This window comes from Gossypium hirsutum, chromosome D05, assembly GCF_007990345.1.
Source record: "Gossypium hirsutum isolate 1008001.06 chromosome D05, Gossypium_hirsutum_v2.1, whole genome shotgun sequence".
Lineage (NCBI taxonomy): Eukaryota > Viridiplantae > Streptophyta > Magnoliopsida > Malvales > Malvaceae > Gossypium > Gossypium hirsutum.
In genome coordinates, this window is record NC_053441.1 from 22,825,370 (window position 1) to 22,843,461 (window position 18,092).

General features: G+C 31.4%; 2 protein-coding genes and 1 pseudogene across 2 annotated transcripts; all 3 read left to right on the forward strand.

Annotated features, from left to right (window-relative positions):
* The first annotated feature begins 339 nt into the window (after positions 1-339).
* LOC107915293 (chalcone synthase) lies at positions 340-5,621 on the forward strand. Its single transcript, XM_016844463.1, has 4 exons — positions 340-514; positions 631-1,465; positions 2,988-2,999; positions 5,438-5,621. Exons 1-4 carry the CDS (start codon positions 340-342, stop codon positions 5,619-5,621), a joined length of 1,206 nt encoding a protein of 401 aa, XP_016699952.1.
* A 2,606-nt stretch (positions 5,622-8,227) lies between these two features.
* Positions 8,228-9,787, forward strand: LOC107914126 (chalcone synthase). Its single transcript, XM_016842900.2, has 2 exons — positions 8,228-8,498; positions 8,615-9,787. Exons 1-2 carry the CDS (start codon positions 8,324-8,326, stop codon positions 9,619-9,621), a joined length of 1,182 nt encoding a protein of 393 aa, XP_016698389.1. The 5' UTR covers positions 8,228-8,323; the 3' UTR covers positions 9,622-9,787.
* Positions 9,788-11,389: 1,602 nt separating this feature from the next.
* Positions 11,390-13,417, forward strand: LOC107915292 (chalcone synthase-like; annotated as a pseudogene).
* The last annotated feature ends 4,675 nt before the right edge of the window (positions 13,418-18,092 follow it).

Here is an 18,092-nt window from a genome sequence, read left to right on the forward strand (position 1 = left end):
TGGTCATATTTATTAATAATAAACATTATTATTCAATAGACCTCTACTTGAATAATTATGGATTTTTATAAATAATCAACATAACTTTTAGTAACAAGAGACATAACTCATCTCTATAAATAGTGATAATTCTTGGTTGAGAACTCTTGGTTAATAAGCAAGTGGCATAATTTTTAAATATTTTTAATTTTCCAATTATATATTATACATATTTTGAAAATGTTTCAACAACTTATAATAACTTTTCACTTATTTTTGCAATTGAAGTTCTCAAAATAATTTCTATATAAGCTCAATTTTGAAAGTTTTTGCTAAAAAGCAACAAAAAAATATTTAGATATGGAAACAGAAAATAACTTGGAGGGTTGTGGAGTTGAGAAATTAGGTACTATTATAGCTATTGGCACAACAAATCCACCCAACTGCTTTTACCAAGCTAATTATCCAGATTTCTACTTTCGAGTGACTAAAAGTGAACACATGACCCAATTAAAAGACAAATTTCGACGAATATGTAAGTATCATAGTTTTGTCAAAGCTAGGAATGGATTGTTATTTTATATGTAATCTTCCACCAAATTAATTTTCCATTTCCTCACTAATATAGATGTAATTTATATATGTTACCAGGTGAGAAATCTACAATAAAGAAACGTTACATACAGTTAAGTGAGGCCATGCTGAAAGAGAATCCCTGCTTAATTATCTACAAGGCTCCATCCTTTGACGTTCGTCAAGATATGCTTGTAAAGGAAGTACCAAAGCTTGGTATGGAAGCAGCATTGAAAGCCATCAAAGAATGGGGACAACCCATTTCAAAGATCACTCACCTTATATTTTGCACATCATCAGGGATAGACATGCCTAGTGCTGACCATAAGCTTGCTAATCTTATTGGCCTCAAACCCTCTGTTCAGAGATTCATGATTTATAATCAAGGTTGCTTTGCTGGAGCCACTGCCCTGCACCTTGCCAAGGATTTGGCCGAGAACAATGCTAGTGCTCGTGTACTTATTGTTTGCTCCGAGAACATGATCATGAGTTTCCAACCACCTTCGGAGACCCATTTAGACATACTCATTGGCTCCGCCATATTTTTTGATGGGGCAGCGACTTTGATTGTTGGTGCTAATCCTATTGTCAGCATCAACGAGTGCCCTTTATTTCAAATTGTATCAGCAAATCAAAGCATTATCCCTGAATCCGATGATTTACTAATAGGAAAAATACGTGAAATGGGGATGGAGTATTATTTATCGAGAAATTTGCATCAGTACGTGTCTAACAACATCAAGCAATGCATGGTCGAAGCGTTTACTCCATTTGGAATCAGGGAATGGGAAAATTTGTTTTATATAGTTCATCCTAGTGGAGTAGCTATTCTTAATGGAATTGAAGAGAAACTTGGGTTGAATAAGGAGAGGCTTAGAGCAAGTAGGCATGTGCTAAGTGAATATGGAAACATGTGGGGTCCAAGTGTAACACCCCTAACCCGAATCCATCGTCAGAACAGGGTTACAGAGCATTACCAAAATTTACAGATTGATTTTTAGACGTTTCATTTCATCTAGCATTCATATTTGAAACCAATCAAAATTAAAACATTAATGAGCCAACGTTGGCTGAAATTAACTTATACATGCCATTATAACTAGAATCAAATCATCCGAAATTACCGGTAGAACCAATGGATAGTGTGATATATCTCTGACAAGCTTCCAACCCAATCGAACTTTTGATAATCTGTAGGGTAAATAAAAAAATACGTAAGCAATGAATGCTTAGTAAGCTCGTGTAGTCTTTAATCATATTAGTTCTTTTAAAATATTAAATCTATACATATCAAGGATAACCCAATATTGATACCACAATACCCATGAAGCTATATTCATCAACTTACAAGGTGAATAAATCCACAGTATCACTTAAACATATTATCCCAAGCTTAGTAGGATTTTATATAACTTTAACTCTTGATAATTTCTTTATTTTCATTTGCATTTCTTCACTTTCCACGCTTGTTCCATATGCATGTCACACAAGTCCTAAACATATCATTCAACCATGGTCACAAACTAGTGCATTTACCCAGATCCTTTCCTGAACTGATTACATGATAAGTCATTTCATAAGAAATTGCATAATTTAAACCATACCACTTTTTCATGAACACTAGCATATTTTCCTTCAAATACTTATCAATTCAATGCTTCCATTAAAAAAATCAAATTACTATTCAACCAATAGCTTGGCACTTGCCTAAGCATCAAGCAACAATACTGATTAGTGTACTTGCACACATTACATATAAACTCATCATGCATAATTTTCTTGTTTCAACATATTAAAGATAATCATACATTTACATGTCATGATACATATCATTCTCTTATAGTTTCTTAATAGGTATATATCATTCATTTCATTATTTCAATATTTCATGTACCATCATTTTTATGAATTTCGCGTACATACCGGTAATAGTTCTCATGTTATCTCACTTCAAAACTTTACCCGTTATATCATTTAAATATCAATGGTTACATTTATTTTAGATCAATACCAATAATAATCTATAAATCTTTCAATTCAACCACAAAAGTCTTTTACCGTTTCTTTCTGTATCGAAGAACGACTTACGGATATGAGTACATCGTTTTCAGAAGCCCGAAGGCTGAACTTAAGCTCATGAGAGCTAAACAGATAGTAAACACAAAAGTCTGCAACAAATGCTGAACATCGGTTTACTTGGGTAATTTACTGTCAATTCCTCCTTTACATTTGTAATGCCATAGCCCAGTTATGGTCTTATCTGTCAATTCATCCTTTGGCACAGAACGATTGTACTCAATCCCGCGTTCAATCCAAACTGGGTATTAAATTCGATAATATATTTCCAATAATAATTCAATTCCATATTTTCTATTACCCTTATTATTTTCCATATTTATCCCGTTGAACTACTTGGAATTTCGATGGATTTTCAGGGGTACACCTAAGTGTACAAATCCGAGTCCGTCAATTCATATTCATGTGTACACATTTCCATTTCAGAGAGCACACTCCCGCGAACCTCGTCCTTATAGCGGGATTACCAGTCCAGGCTAAATCCCCTGTAATATAAACTCATAGAGTATTGTCGGGATTACTAGTCCAGGCTAAATCCCCTGCAATGACAATTACTCTAATGAGCTTGGATCTGAATTACCAATCCAGGCTCAATTCAGACCCTAATTCGGATTACCCGTCTAGGCTAAATCCATTTTCCACATATTCTTCGGGAGGCCTATATCAGGATAGGATCACCCATCCGGGCTAGATCCTTTTTACCATCAATTCCTTTTCAGAGATCCATCGAATTTTTCTTTCATTCAACCGGGATTTCTTCCCCTTTTTATAAACTATATCAATGTTTCATCAATTTTCATATAATGAACATTCAAATCATATTCACATCAATAACATACATTTCAAGCATTTAAGAATATAATTCAAGTTAGACAAAATTACAAGGCTAAATTACAGAAATACCAAAATTCAGGGACATTTTGATACTTTTCCATTTTCCTCGAATTTCCACCCAATCTTGATCTAAATTAATATTTCATTAAATTTATTAATTTAAATAATAAAACAATTCATTTCATGCAATTTGGTCATTTTTGACATTTTTACAAAATTACCCTTAAAATTTCACTTTTATTCATTTTAGTCCCCGAATCTAAAACATGTAAATTAGCTACTTTAAAATAAACTCATATTATCTGAATATTCACATATATTTTTCATCCTCCTCCACTCTATTCCACATCCTTGATATATACATAATACCACTATTTACTTGTTTACTCATAACAAGCTGTTCACTTGAGTTATAGTCACTAAATTAATTATATCTTAAGCTATAGAACTTCAAATTGAGATCCGAAAATTTTCCATGAAACAAGACTCACATATATTTTTACCATAAAATTTTCATAATTTTTGGTTTAGCCAATAAGTACAGTTTATTCTTTAAAGTTTTCCCTGTTTCACTCTTTAACAGTTCTTACCCCTTTTCACTAAAAATTAATTATCTCTTTGTACAGAATTCAGATGATGTTCTCGTTTGTTTCTATTGAAAATATACTCATTCAGGATTTTAAAAATATGAATTTAATCCTCTAATTATTTTTATTTATTTTTTTATGATTTTCCAAAGACAGAATAGGGAAACTCAAATTCATTCTGACCTTATCTCACAAAATTTATTATATCTCATGATTTACAATTACATTACTTACAACATTTCTTCTATGAGAAACTAGACTTAATAATATTTAATTCCATATTTTTTTCATTCTCTAATTCGATTTTCATAATTTATGGTGATTTTTCAAAGTTATCCTACTGTTGCTGTCCAAAACTGTTTTAGTGCAAGATGTTTACTACCATGTTTATAACACCCTTACTTTCTTTCTCTACACTATTTCTCATCACTTTCTCTTATTTTCTCTTCACTAACATATCAAGAACACAAGACCTTATATAAGAAAACTCTACTATAACATTAATTTCCTACTTTTTCAATAATATCCAACTCAAAAATATATTGAAATCTTGATGTTCTTACCTTGTGCTATTGATTTCAATCTTTAACTTGATTTTCTCTCTCCTCCAGCTTCTATTTCTTGAATCTAATTTGATATTCTAGCTCTCCATTGTCTCCTTATTATTTTTCTCTTTTGGAAGCTATGGAAATTCTTTTGATTTCTAAGTGAAAATAGTGAATTTTTGGTAAAAGGACCAAATTGTAAAGAAAAGAAAGTTTCTTTCTTTCTTTTCTCCCCACATGTTGGAATGCATGAGAGGTTGATGATGATTTTTCATCTTCCTTTTCTTATATATATACTAAATAAAATAATAATAAAATAATAAAATATTATTTAAAAATCAAATTAAAATATTAATAAACTAATATTTATTTATTTAATTAATCTAAAATATCTCCAGCATCATCATTATCTTCTAGATTTCTCTCTATTCTAATTGAACATTTTGCCCTTTATGATCTTTTAAAATTTCATCCTTAAGTCATCACTTAATTTGGTAAAATTGTAATTTAGTCCCTCAAAATTCTTCACCTTTTTCAAGTTGGTCCTAATCCATCCATTTTCCTTAGTTTCTAGATCATTTCACCCTTAAAATATTTACACCATTGGTCCTTTAAATTTTTATATTTACACTTTAACCCCTCAAATTTTGAGTATTTACTCTTGGGCAACAAAAGGTTTCTCACTTTTACGATTTAATCCTTTCTTGAACTAATATGTCATAATAATACTTCCCAATGTTGACATAACTCCAAAATTTTCCCTTTTTATCGCTTTATTTCCTTATTTTATTATATCAAAGATAATATATTAATGTAAAAAAATTTTTGGGGTATTACACCAAGCGTGATCTTTGTTCTTAATGAGATGAGGAAAATGTCGGTGTTGGAAGGCAAAGCCACCACAGGTGAAGGTCTTGAGTGGGGCGTGTTGTTCGAGTTTGGGCCAGGTCTCACGGTGGAGACATTGGTGCTTCGTAGCTTTACTACAAATTCAACACCATGGTCCATAGCTATTGATGGTGTGTGAAACTTTTTTTTGTTCAACAAAATTGACGGTGTGTGAAACAATATGTGAATGTGAACAAGAAGATTGATACATGTTTCTTTAAGAAAAAACTTAAAAACATAAGTCTAGAACAACGAACCGTGAAACCTTTAAAAATTCCATGTATGAAATAATAATCTTTATATATTATTGTTTAAGGTTTCAATATATTTTGTTAGTGGATTCAGAAAAAAATTCCTTCACCCCTTATGTAAATATCTATTTTCAATAATAATAATAAAAGCTTATAGCTCATACATCAATGAACTAGAGCTTAAAAATGTGAAGCTAAAAGATAAAATTAGAATAACACAATATACAATCAGAAGTAACCATTCATCAATTACACAAAAACAAATAGGAATCATATTTTCCATCACATCTAAAATCATTTCAATCCTTTCTTGATTCAAATACGCATGCTCACTCACCTCTTTCTAGTCGATTAACTCAATCAGATGTTCGAAATATTTTGATTTGTAGTGATAACATAACTATCCAAATGAATGGTCACATTTATTAATAATAAACATAATTATTCAATAGACCTCTACTTGAATATTTATGAATTTTTAGTAATAATCAACATAACACTTTTAGTAACAAGAGACATAACTCATCTCTATAAATAGTGATAATTTTGGTTGTGAACTCTTAACTAATAAGCAAGTGACATAATTTTTAAATATTTTTAATTTTCCAATTATCACTATTAGAATATTATACATATTTTGAAAATGTTTCAACTTATAATAGCTTTTCACTAAAATTAAATAGGTGGTACTTGCAATAAACTAATGCCAAAGTAAGTAATAACATGATCGCAGGCTACAGCAAGAATTGAGAGCCACCATATTCTATAAAAATCTGAAGCTTGTGAAAGTACGATCAATAATTACCAACATAATCGTGTATGAATTGTTGGACAATTGACATGGGTTTTTTATAAGGTAAATAGTATCATATTTATAGATATATTATTTTTATTAAAATTAATACGTATTAGTTTGTTTCGATGTATCATTATTTTTTAAAGAAAGGTATTTAATATATGTGTATAAAAATATTCACAATATCAAATAAATAACACTAAATAAATTTTAAATACAAAATATTCATCAATTATATAAAATTTTCAAAAATAAACTCTACAAATAAAATTCATTAGTCAATGGATTAACAAGGAAAAGAACTTAAGGGTGAGTAGAGATTTTTTTTTTTTTTGTAATAATGTGAATAGGGGTTTTTATATTTTAATTGTGAAAGTATGTCCTAAAACTAAAACCTTTAATGTTTAAAATGTTAAACTTTACTTTTCAATGTAATCATTTTGATTCGTTAGTAAATTCCAATTAAGTATTTAGAATAATAGTAAATTATTAAAAGTTTTTTTTAATATTATTCATGCATCGGCTGGTGCACCATGTTCCAATCGGTGTGATTGGAATTGACCGAAATCAGCCGATGTAATCGATATGAATTGGAATTTTCACCAGTGCAAAAAGTAGTGTTGCTTGTTCCACTTTAAAATAGGATGGACTCGGCAAATTGGAGATCTTGAAACGACACGTTTTGGTTTGATTTAATTAAGTTTTTGTGAGTTATAATAATCTGTTTAATTTGGACTAGAAATAAGTTTTAGGAACTGTGGTATGGATTTTGATTTCGTTAGGACTCGTAAGAATGCGGGATTTTGGTTTTGAACGGAAGTTATGATTTATCATGCATGGACTATGGTTAATCAATTACTATTCCTTTATAAAGAACACACGATTTCAAAAAAATAACTTATAGTTTCTGTTTTAAAAATAAATGATGTATTTTCTAATGTACCTGATTTTGAAATTTCAGTTGACAATTAGCAAAACTTGAATTATCTGCAAAATGAATATTTACAATTATTAAATTGGTTTTATTTTAATTCTAACAACGATTAAACCCCTAATTTGCAAAATATAAGTAAAGATTTTATTGGATTTTGTTAAGCATTAAAAGAAAAGGGTTTTCAAAAAGAGGTTTTTTAGATTTGATCAGTATTTTAATTTGGGACACTTTGGTGAGCAATGTGACCTCAGGAATTCGGTCGAAACTTCTGGGCTGAGTTTTGGGGGTGTTACAATAAATTTTAAATATAAAGAATTCATTAGTTATATAAAATGCTCATCAATAAACTCCACAAATAAAATTTATTATTTAATGAATTAACAAGAAAGAACTAAAGGGTGAGTAGGGCTTTTTTTTTTTTTTGATAATCATGTGAATAGTTAAAGTTTTATTTTTTAACCTAATATTTTATGTATTATAAAGTTAAATGATAATAGCACACAAATTAATGTTTAATGATAAAAAGAGGAGCCATTTTTATGTATTATAAAGTTATAAATTAATACATGATTATACTCAAACCCTAAATGAATGAAGGCACATGTGATTAATAAAATCATATTGAATAGCCAAAAATACACTTATCCTTAGATAAGATAATTTGCCAAACACTAGTGAACTAGGATTTAATCTTCTTGGAGCTTTAGGATTTGGCAAGTTAGGTTGGTCAAATGCTAAAAGTTCATTAACATTATTGCCTAACTCACTTATTTTTGCAATTGAAGTTCTCAAAATAATTTCTATATAAGCTCAATTTTGAAAGTTTTTGCTAAAAAGCAACAAACCAAAAATATTTAGATATGGAAACAGAAAATAACTTGGAGGGTTGTGGAGTTGAGAAATTAGCTACTATTCTAGCTATTGGCACAACAAATCCACCCAACTGCTTTTACCAAGCTGATTATCCAGATTTCTACTTTCGAGTGACTAAAAGTGAACACATGACGCAATTAAAAGACAAATTTCGACGAATATGTAAGTACCATAGTTTTGTAAAAGCTAGGAATGGACTGTTATTTTATATGTAATCTTCCACCAAATTACTTTTCCATTTCCTCACTAATATAGATGTAATTTATATATGTTACCAGGTGAGAAATCTACAATAAAGAAACGTTACATGCAGTTAAGTGAGGCCATGCTGAAAGAGAATCCCTGCTTAACTATCTACAAGGCTCCATCCTTTGACGTTCGTCAAGATTTTCTTGTAAAGGAAGTACCAAAGCTTGGTATGGAAGCAGCATTGAAAGCCATCAAAGAATGGGGACAACCCATTTCAAAGATCACTCACCTTATATTTTGCACATCATCAGGGATAGACATGCCTAGTGCTGACCATAAGCTTGCTAATCTTATTGGCCTCAAACCCTCTGTTCAAAGATTCATGATTTATAATCAAGGTTGCTTTGCTGGAGCCACTGCCCTGCGCCTTGCCAAGGATTTGGCCGAGAACAATGCCAGTGCTCGTGTACTTATTGTTTGCTCCGAGAACATGGTCATGAGTTTCCAACCACCTTCGGAGACCCATTTAGACATACTCATTGGCTCCGCAATATTTTCCGATGGGGCAGCGGCTTTGATTGTTGGTGCTAATCCTATTGTCAGCATCAACGAGTGCCCTTTATTTCAAATTGTATCAGCAAGTCAAAGCATTATCCCTAAATCTGATGATTTACTAATAGGGAAAATACGTGAAATGGGGATGGAGTATTATCTATCGAGAAATTTGCCTCAATACGTGTCTAACAACATCAAGCAATGCATGGTTGAAGCGTTTACTCCATTTGGAATCAGGGAATGGGAAAATTTGTTTTATATAGTTCATCCTGGTGGAGTAGCTATTCTTAATGGAATTGAAGAAAAACTTGGGTTGAATAAGGAGAAGCTTAGAGCAAGTAGGCATGTGCTAAGTGAATATGGAAACATGAGGGGTCCAAGCGTGATCTTTGTTCTTGATGAGATGAGGAAAATGTCGGTGTTGGAAGGCAAAGCCACCACAGGTGAAGGTCTTGAGTGGGGCGTGTTGTTCGGGTTTGGGCCAGGTCTCACAGTGGAGACATTGGTGCTTCGTAGCTTTGTTACAAATTCAGCACCATAATCCATAGTTATTGCCGGTGTGTGAAACAATATGCGAATGTGAACGAGAAGATTGATACATGTTTCTTTAAAAAAAACAACTTAAAAATATAAGTCTACAATAATGAACCATGGAACCCTTAAAATTTTCATGTGTGATATAATAATCTTTATATATTTTTATTTTAGGTTTCAGTCTCTTTTCTTAGTGGATTCAGAACAAAATTCCTTTTGTAACACTTAAATGTAACACCCCATACTCTGCTTAGACGTTAAGACCAAGTCTGAATGGTACATCAAAACGTTTGAGGAAAACCAACCTCTAAGTATCTTAAAATTCATCTTACAGAAAACACTTAACTACTTAAACCAACATCACATCCAAGTTTACAAACCATAGTCCGAAAACATACGTTATTTAAAGTTTAAACAAACAATAAAATATCTAGTAAGAGATATAACCGAGCTCCTAGCACACCGAAAAGATTTATTTTCTGTTGTACCTGATTTTGAAATTTCAGTTGACGATTAGCAAAACTTGAATTATCTGCAAACTGAATATTTACAATTATTAAATTGGTTTTATTTTAATTCTAACAATGATTAAACCCCTAATTTGCAAAACATAAGTAAAGATTTTATTGGGTTTTGTTAAGCATTAAAAGAAAAGGGTTTTCAAAAAGAGATTTTTTAGATTTGATCAGTATTTTAATTTGGGACACTTTGGTGAGCAACGTGACCTCTGGAATTCGGTCGAAACTTCTGGGATGAGTTTTGGGGTGTTACAATAAATTTTAAATATAAAGTATCCATCAGTTATATAAAATGCTCATCAATAAACTCCACAAATAAAATTTATTATTTAATGAATTAACAAGAAAGAACTAAAGGGTGAGCAGGGCTTTTTTTTTTTGATAATCATGTGAATAGTTAAAAGTTTTATTTTTTTTAATATTATGCATGCGCTGTTCGGTGCATTATGTTCCAATCGGTATGATTCGATTTGATCGAAACGAGTCGATGTAATTTATATGAATCGAAATTTTCACCAGTGCAGAAAATGGTGTTGCTTGTTCCTCTTTAAAATTGGATCAATGTAACTATGACTGGAACTTATGCAGTATTGACCACCATGTTCTTTCTACCACTCTCATGGACTTTTTCATTGTCCTTTCTAATTCAAAACAAGAAAAGCTCGTACTTAAACCACAATAATTCAAATTTTATATGGATATTTTGTGCATGAAAATCGTTACTCGTATTATATTTATCGATGTTGCGATTGTACACTCAATAGATATGCCAAAGCTCTTGTCAACCAATACCGAATTTTTTTTCTCAATAATCTTGATAGAAAAAAATATTAGGTTCAAAATTAGTATTGTAAAGTTAAATGATAATAGCACACGAATAAATGTTTAATGATAAAAAAGAGGAGCCGGTTTTATGTATTATAAAGTTATAAATTAATCCATGATTATATTCAAATCCTAAATGAATGAAGGCACATATCCTAAAAGAATGAAGGCACATGTGATTAATAAAATCATATTGAATAGCCAAAAATACACTTATCCTTAGATAAGATAATTTGCCAAACACTAGTGAAATAGGATTTAATCTTCTTGGAGCTTGAGGATTTGGTAAGTTAGGTTGCCCAAACACTAAAACTTCATTAACATTATTGCCTAACTCATTTATTTTTGCAATTGAAGTTCTCAAAATAATTTCTATATAAACTCAATTTTGAAAGTTTTTGCTAAAAAACAACAAACCAAAAATTTTTAGATATGGCAAGAGAAAATAACTTGGAGGCTTGTAGAGTTGAGAAATTAACTACTATTCTAGCTATTGGCACAACAAATCCACCCAACTGCTTTTACCAAGCTGATTATCTAGATTTTTACTTTCGAGTGACTAAAAGTGAACATATGACACAATTGAAAGACAAATTTCGACGAAAGTAAATAGTTATTAAGTCTTTATAATAATAGTAAATAGTTAAATTTTTTATTTTTTTACTATTATTCATGCATTGGTCAATGCACCATGTTCCAATCGGTGTGATTGGAATTGATTGAAACGAGCTGATGTAAATTATATGAATTGAAATTTTCACCAGTGCGGAAAATGGTGTTACTTGTTCCGCTCTAAAACTAGATCAATGCGCATTGACTTTTTTTTTGAACAACAATGCGCATTGACTTATATTCGGATAAGAGCATTATTGAAATAGCAAAAAAAAAATCCACTTATCTTCTGATAAGAGAATTTGCCAAACACTTGTGAAATAGGCTTTAATCTTCTTGGAGCTTTAGGATTGGACAAGTTGGGTTGGGGAAATTATTAACATTAAAGCTTAATTCACTTATTTTTGTAATTGAAGTCTTCAAAATAATTTTTATATAAACTCAATTTTGAAAGCTTTTACTAAAAAGTAAGAAACTAAAAATATTTAGATATGGCAACAAAAAATAACTTGGAGGCTTCTCAAGTTGAGAAATTAGTCGCTACTCTAGCTATTGGCACAACAAATCCACCTAACTATTTCTATCAAGCTGACTATTCAGATTTTTACTTTTGAGTGATTAAAAAGTGAACACATGATGCAATTAAAAGAAAATTTTAACGAATATTAAGTATCATAATTTCGTAAAAGCTAAGAATTGACTGTTATTTTATACCTACATATATATAATCTTTCATCAAGTGAATTTTCCATTTCTACACTAATATAAATGTTCTTTATGTATCTTCAGGTGAGAGATCTACAATAAAGAAACGTTGCATGTACTTAACTGAGGCCATGCTAAAAGAAAATCCCAACTTAACTATCTACAAGGCTCCATCTTTTGATATTCGTCAGGAGATCCTTGTAACTGAAGTACCTAAGCTAGGTATGGAAGCGGCATTGAAAGCCATCAAAGAATGGGGACAGCCCATTTCAAAGATCACTCACCTTATATTTTGCACATCTTCAGGGATAGACATGCCTAGTGCCGACCATAAGCTTGCTAAGCTCATTGGCCTCAAACCTTCCGTTCAGAGGTTCATGATTTATAATCAAGGTTGTTTTGGCGGTGCCTCTGCCCTACGTCTTGCCAAGGATTTAGCCGAGAACAATGCTAGTGCTTGAGTGCTTACCGTGTGCTCCGAGATTATTGTTGCGAGTTTTCAACCACCTTCGAACACCCATTTAGACATACTCATCGGCTCTGCAATTTTTGCCGATGGGGCAGCAGCTTTGGTTGTTGGTTCTAATCCTATTGCCAGCATCAACGAGCGTCCTTTATTTCAAATTGTTTCAGCGAGTCAGACCTTTATCCCTGAGTCTGATGATATGCTGATAGGGAAAGTACGTGAAATGGGAATAGAGTATTATATGTCAAGAGATTTGCCTAAGTACATTGCTAACAACATCGTGCAACGCATGGCTGAAGCGTTTACTCCATTTGGCATTACCGAATGGGAAAACTTGTTTTACGTAGTCCATCCTGGTGGAGCTGCAATTCTCAAAGGAGTTGAAGAAAAACTTGGGTTGAATAAGGAGAAGCTTAAAGCGAGTTGGCATGTACTAAGCGAATATGGAAACATGCGAAGTCCAACCGTGTTCTTAACGAGATGAGGAAAATGTCAATGTTAGAAGGCAAAGCCACAACTGGTGCTGGTCTTGAGTAGGGCGTGTTGTTCGGGTTTGGGCAAGGTCTCACGGTGGAGACCATAGTGCTTCGTAGCATTGCTACAAATACAGCACCATAGTCCATAGCTATAACTTTATTTCTGTTGAACAAAATTTCTAGTGTGTGAATCAATATGCAAATGTGACGCATACTCAATAAAATGAGAGGATTGTTACATGTTTCTCTAAAAAACAACTTTAAAAAATATTTAATCTAGAAAAATGAACCGTCATGTATTATTGTTTCAAATTTCAGTATACTCTGTGCCTCTTAGTGTTCCCCTGACACATGGATTCAGTTTTGTGGTCAATCTTTGTTTTCTCTTCTGGTCAAAGAGGGAATTGTGTTCCCTTCTCCAAATCCAGAAGGTTGCTATAACAGATCTGAAATTTGAAGGTAATAATTGAGTTTTGCCATCAACATTATACCCCGTTTGTTTTTCTTTCTTCAAACCGATTGAATGTTGCTTTAACAAATTTGAAATGCCAGGAAAATGGATCAAATTGAAGTTGACCATTATGTGGCCTTTTTTAAGGAATTCTACCCACCATATTTCTTTTCGATTAATCATCTCAAAATTTGACCCAAACTTTAGGAGTTATAAGAATTGTTCCCATTAAACCTTAATAGTTTCTTCCTTTTTGTTACCTAGAAAAATAGTATTGTCTTTGTAGAATCCGTTTTTAATTAAAAAAAATGAAATTCTTTTTGTATAGAAGTATTTCTACTTTCTTTCATCCCTTCAAAAAAATTTTTTTAAAGAAAGCCAGTTAGGGTTGAATTAAAAAACAAAGAGAAGAGTGATTTTTCTTCTAAAATCTCCAAAATAAGCTATAGTTGAAGTTATATACTTCAATCATTACCTTGAAATTTCGTACCTGTTAAAGCAACATTCAACAGATCAGTGGATTTGGAGGAGGGAAGGTCTTTGACCCAAAGAGAAAACAAACGGAATATTATGTTGACGGCAAAATTCAGTTAATTGGTATATAATTATATTATTTACGTGTCAATAAATAAGACAGAAATTTTGTTATTATGAAAAATAAATGCAATGAGCGCTAGGGGGCCGGAATTATAATTTGGTTCTTACATAAATTATATAATTATAAATTGACTCTTTTAAACATTTTCTTCTTTCACATATTTTATCTTTATTTTTTGGCTATTGTTGATCTTTTAGGTTTTGTTTGAGTTACATTCTTCAATTATTTTTTTGTCAATCCGTGTTAAAATTGGTACTTGCCTTTAATACCATTAAAAACATTCCCAATCAAATCACTCCCTTAAAATATATTTATTTTTTTTATATTAATATTAAATAGAATAATTATATTAAAATTAAAATTAAAAAAATTGCATCCCCTCCCGCTCTCTCCATCTTCAAAGGTTTTGGAGGGGCTCCGGTGGATGAATGAGTGATTTTGGATAAGTTAATATAGTGTAGGGAAATGAGTGGTTTTTGGGTTTCGGTTGGAATGATGATTCTGCTTTATTTAGTTTGTTATAGTTTTTTTCACATTTTTGTATATATATATATATATATGATATTCGTACATGAATTACCGTGACTTACTTAAAGGATGTTATGTTATGACAGATTTTGAAGAATGGATTCAAGAGTTATGTATTTGAGTTGCTATTTGAGTTTTAGAATAATGATTTCTGGTTCATTTTGAAGCTGAAACTTTTTCAAGGTTGATCGTTTTGTTGTTTTATTTGATTCAATGTTACCGGTTAATGCTTGGTAATTGAGCTATTGTTATGGGTTTAAACGGAAAGACATTTGGCTTAAAGTTGGAGAGAGAGAGAGGGTGTTATGATTTAAAAGGAAACACATCTCGTTTAAAGATGGAGAGAGAGAGGAGGACGTCGGGAGGAATAGTTATTTTATGTTTAATATTTATATAAAATTATCTTTTAATGGGTGGTGACATGGTGCAATTCTATTGGTTAAAAAATAGATCAACTCAAAAATAGTTTAGATGTCTAATTCAAACAAAATGAATAATTTAAAGGCTTCCGGTTAATTTAGCCTTTTTTTTTTTTTAGGTTGACTTTGATAAAAGAAAAAATGAAGGGCTCCTTATCCAAATTAGGAGGGCATCCACTTAGCTCTAGGCCTAACTCGATCAAAATCAAAACAACACCAGAAATAAGTCCCGCAAGTATATGGAATACCATTTTAATCAATGTTTTAGGCTTCATTTGTTTTATTGACATAATGATGAAAAAGGATCGTGGTTACAGGTCATTTGTCATAAGACAAATTATTTAGTTACTTTGAATTAGTAATTGACTTTTTTATATCGAAAAATATAATAGATATTATGATTGGGAGAACAAATTTTATCCCAAAGAGATTAAGAATATTTTATGAGGGTAACACACTTATGACAAGATCATTGAATGAGTACTTAACTAGTAGCTTTCGTAATAGCATATAATAAGGTAGAGTTTAATTATGGTATTACAGTGGAACGACTTAATGATTAAATAATGTTGTAATTAATAGGTGAAAAAGTTAAAACTTAATTACAAATTATTTGAGTATTATTTATATTTGTCTGGCTAGTCTATCTGCTAACTCAATATAATCAATAACGAAGTACATGTTAAAATTGATATTGTGCAATGAATGAGAACGATAAGTAGGAAAAATAGATCGCATGTATCACAATTTATAGTGAATGCATTTTCTCGCTAAGTACAAAAAAGATTAAATTCATTTATTCAAATTATTATTTAATTATTTATAATTAAATAAGTGAAGTTCAAAGTCAAAATTCAACTAATTACTCATCATAATTTATTGAATGAGACAATTACATATATTTCCTCATAGATTTTAATACCATAAAGTTGTCATAAATTTAACGAAATTAGAATTGGATTGAAAAATAATTTAATTGAGAAATTAATTGGCTTAAGAGTCAAAAAAGTCCTTAGTAAAAAATGAAAAAAATCATTTGAGCTCTTAAGAAAAAAAATGCACCCTGTTAAATCTTTAATGACCAAAAAATTAATCAACTAGGTCATTTTGTTAATGGAAACCGTTAGTTGACCAGTTTGACCGTTAAAGGCACTGACATGACTGACGACAATCACTAAGAGATGACACATGACATGCCATGTGAAAGAATGTTGATATGACATGACACATCAACAAAAAATTCATTTTTTAATAAATATTTTTTAAAAAATTTATTTAAAAAATAATTAATAAAAATTACATCTAGAATGAATCTGGACATAATGTTGTCCAGATCTATTTGAATCTAGATAATTACTTGTCCAAATTTGTTTTAGATGAGTTCAAAATTTAAAAAAAATTATAAAAAATATTAATAATGATTTAGAAATTCTAAAAATTATAAATGAATAAAAAAGAAGATAATATATGATTAAGGTCCTAACTTCAGCCCTATGATTAAGACCCGCTATGCTATTTTGCAATAGCATATTTCCCTGTGCTGTCGGTTTCCACTTTCGGTCATTTGACTTCCCTTTTTGAACCAAGTGAGTGTCTAAATTTATAAATAAAAAAAAATGGGAACCAGAAACTGAAAAAAAGGAGCAATATATTGCTTTGGAATTGAATGTGATTGCAACCTGTTGTCGTTGATGGTGGCTTTTGCTGAGTATGTGGTTAAAGTGGGTGTTCAGAAATGCATATTCCAGTTTTCAAACAATGACTGCAAATGGGGTTGTATTTCATGTTCAAGTTAAATAGAGCAAATCCTATTTCAGGCAATCCACCTTCCAGTGGTTTGGTTATGAGGCCGGGACTGAGTTAATTCCACAAGAATCAAAGCATTCCTTCACCCTGAATTTGTTAAAGCTGTACGTGTGTGTGGAGTTTGATTGAGTCAAGTAGTTGGTTAAAAAGATCTGTCTTGTGCAAATAATCTATTAATAATTTATCAATATTTTACTATTATTTCTCCTCTAATTTCAATATTCTGTTTTAGTGGGATTCCTATTTCCTAGCTATTAAGGTTGAAATTTTGACTATTTAAAGGCATTGATTAGCGACTAATAAAAAGTAGAAATCAGTTCAATTCTCATCTGTCTCTATTGCTAATCCTTTTCTTTATAGAATAAAAACTTAGCAGCAGCTTTTACTTTTCAACATTGGTATCCGAGCTAGGTTTAAGCCTTAGATTTTTCAGCAGGAACAGTAAGCAAAGTGATGGCCATCTACAACTTTGTTCAACCATCCATTCCCCGCTTTGATGGACACTACGATCATTGGAGTCTATTGATGGAGAACTTCTTGAGGTCCGAGGAGTATTGGTAGGTTGTTTCTGAGGGAATTGAGGAACCAACAAATGACACAGTAGTGACAAGGGCTCAGAAGAAGGAAATAGAAGGGCTGCGCTTGAAAGATTTAAAAGCAAAAAATTATCTTTTCCAAGCAATTGACTGTTCAATCTTGGAAACCATCCTTTGCAAAGACACGTCCAAGCATATTTGGGATTCCATGAAGAAAAATATCAGGGTTCTGCGAGGGCAAAGAGGCAGCGACTTCAAGCACTTCGTTCGGAGTTTGAAACACTACGAATGAAATCGGGTGAGTCGATAACCCATTATTTTTCACGTACAATGGCCATTGTCAACAAAATGCGAATTCATGAATATAAAATAGATGATGTTGCTGTGATTGAGAAAATACTTTGCTCCATGACTACAAAATTCAATTTTGTAGTTTGTTCCATTGAGGAAGCTCATGTCATCGAGGAACTTTCAATTGATGAGCTACAAAGTTCTTTGTTGATACATGAGCAAAAAATTTGCCAGCAAGAGAAGGAGC